The sequence below is a fragment of the Rattus norvegicus genome, chromosome 20, assembly GCF_021556685.1.
Source record: "Rattus norvegicus strain SHRSP/BbbUtx chromosome 20, alternate assembly SHRSP_T2T, whole genome shotgun sequence".
Taxonomy (NCBI): domain Eukaryota; kingdom Metazoa; phylum Chordata; class Mammalia; order Rodentia; family Muridae; genus Rattus; species Rattus norvegicus.
Genome location: NC_141553.1, coordinates 40197585 through 40201099, shown reverse-complemented (window position 1 = coordinate 40201099; position 3515 = coordinate 40197585). Strand labels below are relative to the sequence as shown.

The 3515-nt window shown below is 49.3% G+C and overlaps 1 protein-coding gene across 1 annotated transcript; it reads left to right on the top strand.

Moving 5' to 3' along the window:
- The first annotated feature begins 636 nt into the window (after window positions 1-636).
- On the top strand, window positions 637-1106 carry LOC147998686 (double homeobox protein 4C-like). Its single transcript, XM_087598775.1, has 2 exons — window positions 637-854; window positions 935-1106. The coding sequence occupies exons 1-2, from the start codon at window positions 637-639 to the stop codon at window positions 1104-1106; spliced, it is 390 nt and encodes a 129-aa protein (XP_087454901.1).
- The last annotated feature ends 2409 nt before the right edge of the window (window positions 1107-3515 follow it).

Genomic DNA, 3515 nt, shown 5'->3' with positions numbered 1-3515 from the left:
TGACTCCTGGAAGTGATGTCCTTGGGTCTCAGGACAAGTGGTTGGGATCCTCAGTTGGGGGGTCTTCTCTTTCCAACCTGTGTGGATCCAGATGGGATGAGATCAGCACGGATTCCACTTGGCTAGTGATACCACCTAAGGCACACTTCACTCAGCCTTCCTCTTCTGAAGCCTGCTTACCACCTCCACGATTTCCTGGATACTCTGCCCAAAGCCAGAAAGGACCTATGGTGCTCCCTCCTTGGATGATCTGTCTGCTGGATGGTTGATTCCTAGGACATTTTTTGTGCTTCCTTGTTCTGTGTCCAGAATGGCATGCAAGGGACTGCGAGACTTTGGGAGAGACTTTGCTGAGTCTGATAGGTTTCTGGAGGTCTTGTTCCGGGTCTCCTGTTCTCAGGTGGGAGGCGTGGCAGGTGTAAGGGGTCGTGGCATGACCTTGATTCAAGGGTCTGGAGTACGACTGTAGCCCACGGCTCCTTTTGAGTGGGCAGAGCTTCGGGTGCTGAGGCAAAGGTATTTACGGGCAGGGGTCCCAGCTCTAAGGGTGGCATTTGCAGAAGCTTGCGCTTGATCTGGAGCGGTCCTGACTATATTCTCCAGCTTTAGGTCTCCTGGCATCGAATCCTTAGGAGCATGGAAGCTGGAAGCAATGTGGATAACAGCTGTATGCTGGGGGAATCCCGGCGCAGGAAGACGGTTTGGCAGGCCTGGCAAAAGAAGGCCCTGCTATCAGCTTTAGGCAAGAACCAATACCCGAGCTCTGGGACAGGCAGGAACTGGCCAGGCAAATACAGCTCCCTTCGTCCCGCATCCGAGTGTGGTTTCAGAACCGAAGGAGTCGCACTGGAGAGGTGAGGCACGGCCCAAAGCGGTCCAGCAGAGGCTCCATTCCGCTAGCCTCCCAACAGCTCGAGGAATGGTTTGGCTCCAGGTCACAAGGTAGCAGCATGCCCTCGGACAGCAGAAGGCCTCGCACTCGACTCACCTTGCAACAGCGCAGTATCCTAGTGCAAGCCTTTGAGAGGAATCCGTTGCCAGGCTTTCCTACCAGGGAGCAGCTGGGCCAGAGGACAGGTTTGTCTGAGTACACGATCCACATATGATTTCAGAACAGAAGAGCGCGGCAAGCCCGCGCTCCAGATCAAGATGTGCCTGCTTCACAAGTGCAGGATGTGGCAACTGGAGGTCTCAGTGGCAGGGATGAAGCAGCACAGGACAACCTGTTATCGATGGCTATCTCAGGAGGTGTGGGCATGGAGAACTCGAGCTCCAGCGACCAGCCCTACTTCCACAAAGAGTCCCAGCAACCCCAAATGGCACTGCCCGAAGGACGAGGCCAATCACAGACAGCGACTCAAGCATACGAGGCAGGACCTCTGGAACTCCTCCTTGATGAACTGCTGGAAGAAGACCAAGTGGAGGGTGGCAGGCCATTCCCTGTGCATCTTGATGGAAATTCTGGTGGCAAGGAGCACGAGTTTGTCCAGGAAACCATCTTGCAACTGGCTGCCACGGACTGTGTTTCCAAGGAATCCTCGAGTTATAGTGACCCAACCAATTTCTCCAGAGAGCCTCAGCTACCACAATGGGCACAGCCTGAAGGACAAGGCCAAGAACAGGCTCTCACTCAGGGATGCAACACGGGCGTCCTGGAATTCTTCCTGGATCAACTGCTGATGGAAGTTCGAGTGGAGACGCACTCCCCAGGCTCTGTATATCTGGAAGGTGAAGGGCAGCAAATGGATGCAACACCTGAGCTGCCTCTCTCTCAAGAAGAATATGATGCTCTGCTGGATATTCTCTGAGTCCCAGCCTGGAAGCTCCTATCCAGAAGACACCTGCAATCCACACTTGAGAATGTTGACAGCCCAAAAAGTTAATGCATCAAAACCCCTATGACAGTGGCTGATTTCGATGCAAAGCATCTTGCTTACTAGAAGGAGGAAATGCACGGGGGTTTTCCATGTGGAGTGCCTACCTGAGGGCCCTGAGACGAGGAAATGGACTCTCAGAATGGGTTTCTGCTGAAGGGGCAGAGGGCAGATCACCAGGGACTCCTAAAACAACAAGGAGGCCTAATGAAAAGCCCAACTGATAGAACACAACATTGGACTGGCTCCATCAGATTCCAGGAAATCTCATGGGTCACCAGGTAGGCTACACATCTCAGGACACTAAACCAGGAAGGAGTTATGAACACTTCTTCCTTGGGACTAAGAACTGTTGCTCTTCTTACCAGTGCCTTATGCTTAGCTGTGAGATGACTAACAATCCACCCATTCTATATGTACTCCTGGCACATTTGTTTAGTTTACTTTTGTTTTGTTTTGTCTTGCTCTGTTCTACTTACCATTGTATTCAATAAAGATTTGCATTGTTGGTTTGTTTGCTTGCTTGCTTGTTTGCTTGTGTGTTTGTATGGGTGGTTGAAAGGCTGTTTGGTTTAGGCATGAGCTTTCCAATTGAAAGGGTGGTAAGACATTGGAAGGCAGTGAGGAGGGATGAGCGGTCTGAAAGGGAAATAACAAGGAAAGCTGATCAGTGTTCAATGCAGACATGGCAGTGTTTGCTAAAGCAAACAAGCGGGGAAAATGTCAACTTAAAGAAGAATGTGTGTAAGGCCACAAAACTGTAAATAAACATCATCCTGGAAATGGAGTGCAACCAAAGTATCGTGAACAATTCATTCCAGGATTGACACTGATTCAATCAGACAAGCCGAATACCTTCCTCCTCCCACAGTGAGGTGTTTCCCACAATCTCCCGTATCCGTCTTTTAACCTTGAGATTCCCAAGCCTAGCACGGCCCTGCATTCCCGAATGTGAGGTCCCTCTGCACCCACCTGAAGACTGCAATTGCCTAGAGGTAGGCAGTTGGCCTTGGGTGCATGCAGCCACATTTCCTCAAGGAGCATAGGGCTTATACAATTCTTTCAACACAGGTTTTCGGTCTTTTGTTCCACATTCACAGGTCAGGACTGCTGGCCGGGTTTTTGTGTATGCTTGTGTGTGTGTATGTGTTAGTGTGTGTGTTTGTTTGTGTGTGTGTATGTGTGTGTTATTTGTATTCGTGTTATATGTGTGTGTTTGCATGTTCGTGTGTGAGTGCCTGTGTGTGTGTGCTTGTGTTGTGTATGTTATTTGTATTTGTGTTATTTGTGTATATGTGTGTATGTTTGTGTGTGTCTGTGTGTGTGCTTTGTTGTGTGTGTGGTATTTCTATTTGTGTTATTTTTATGGGTATGTGTGTGTGTTTGCGTGTGTGTGTGTGTGTGTGTGTCTGTGTGTCTGTGTGTGTTTGTGCCTGTTTTTGCATGGACCATGTTAATTGTGAGAATTCCTGAAAATCTGGCTCAAGTCTTCTGACAGGAAATGCATGAATGTGCGTTCCCGAATCTCTACATGAACTATTGTGGTTTTTGGGCTATTTGCCTATGTAAAAGACTTTCTTTCTGCATGTGCTATATTCTTCCCTTGCTTTAATAGAGTTCTGTTGCTCCCAACTACCAGCT

Coding starts and splice junctions, on each gene's coding strand:
- LOC147998686 (XM_087598775.1), top strand. CDS start 637: ATGGAAGCTGGAAGCAATGTGGATAACAGCTGTATGCTGGGGGAATCC. Junction 855..934: donor GAAGGAGTCGCACTGGAGAG/GTGAGGCACGGC, acceptor GTTTGGCTCCAG/GTCACAAGGTAGCAGCATGC.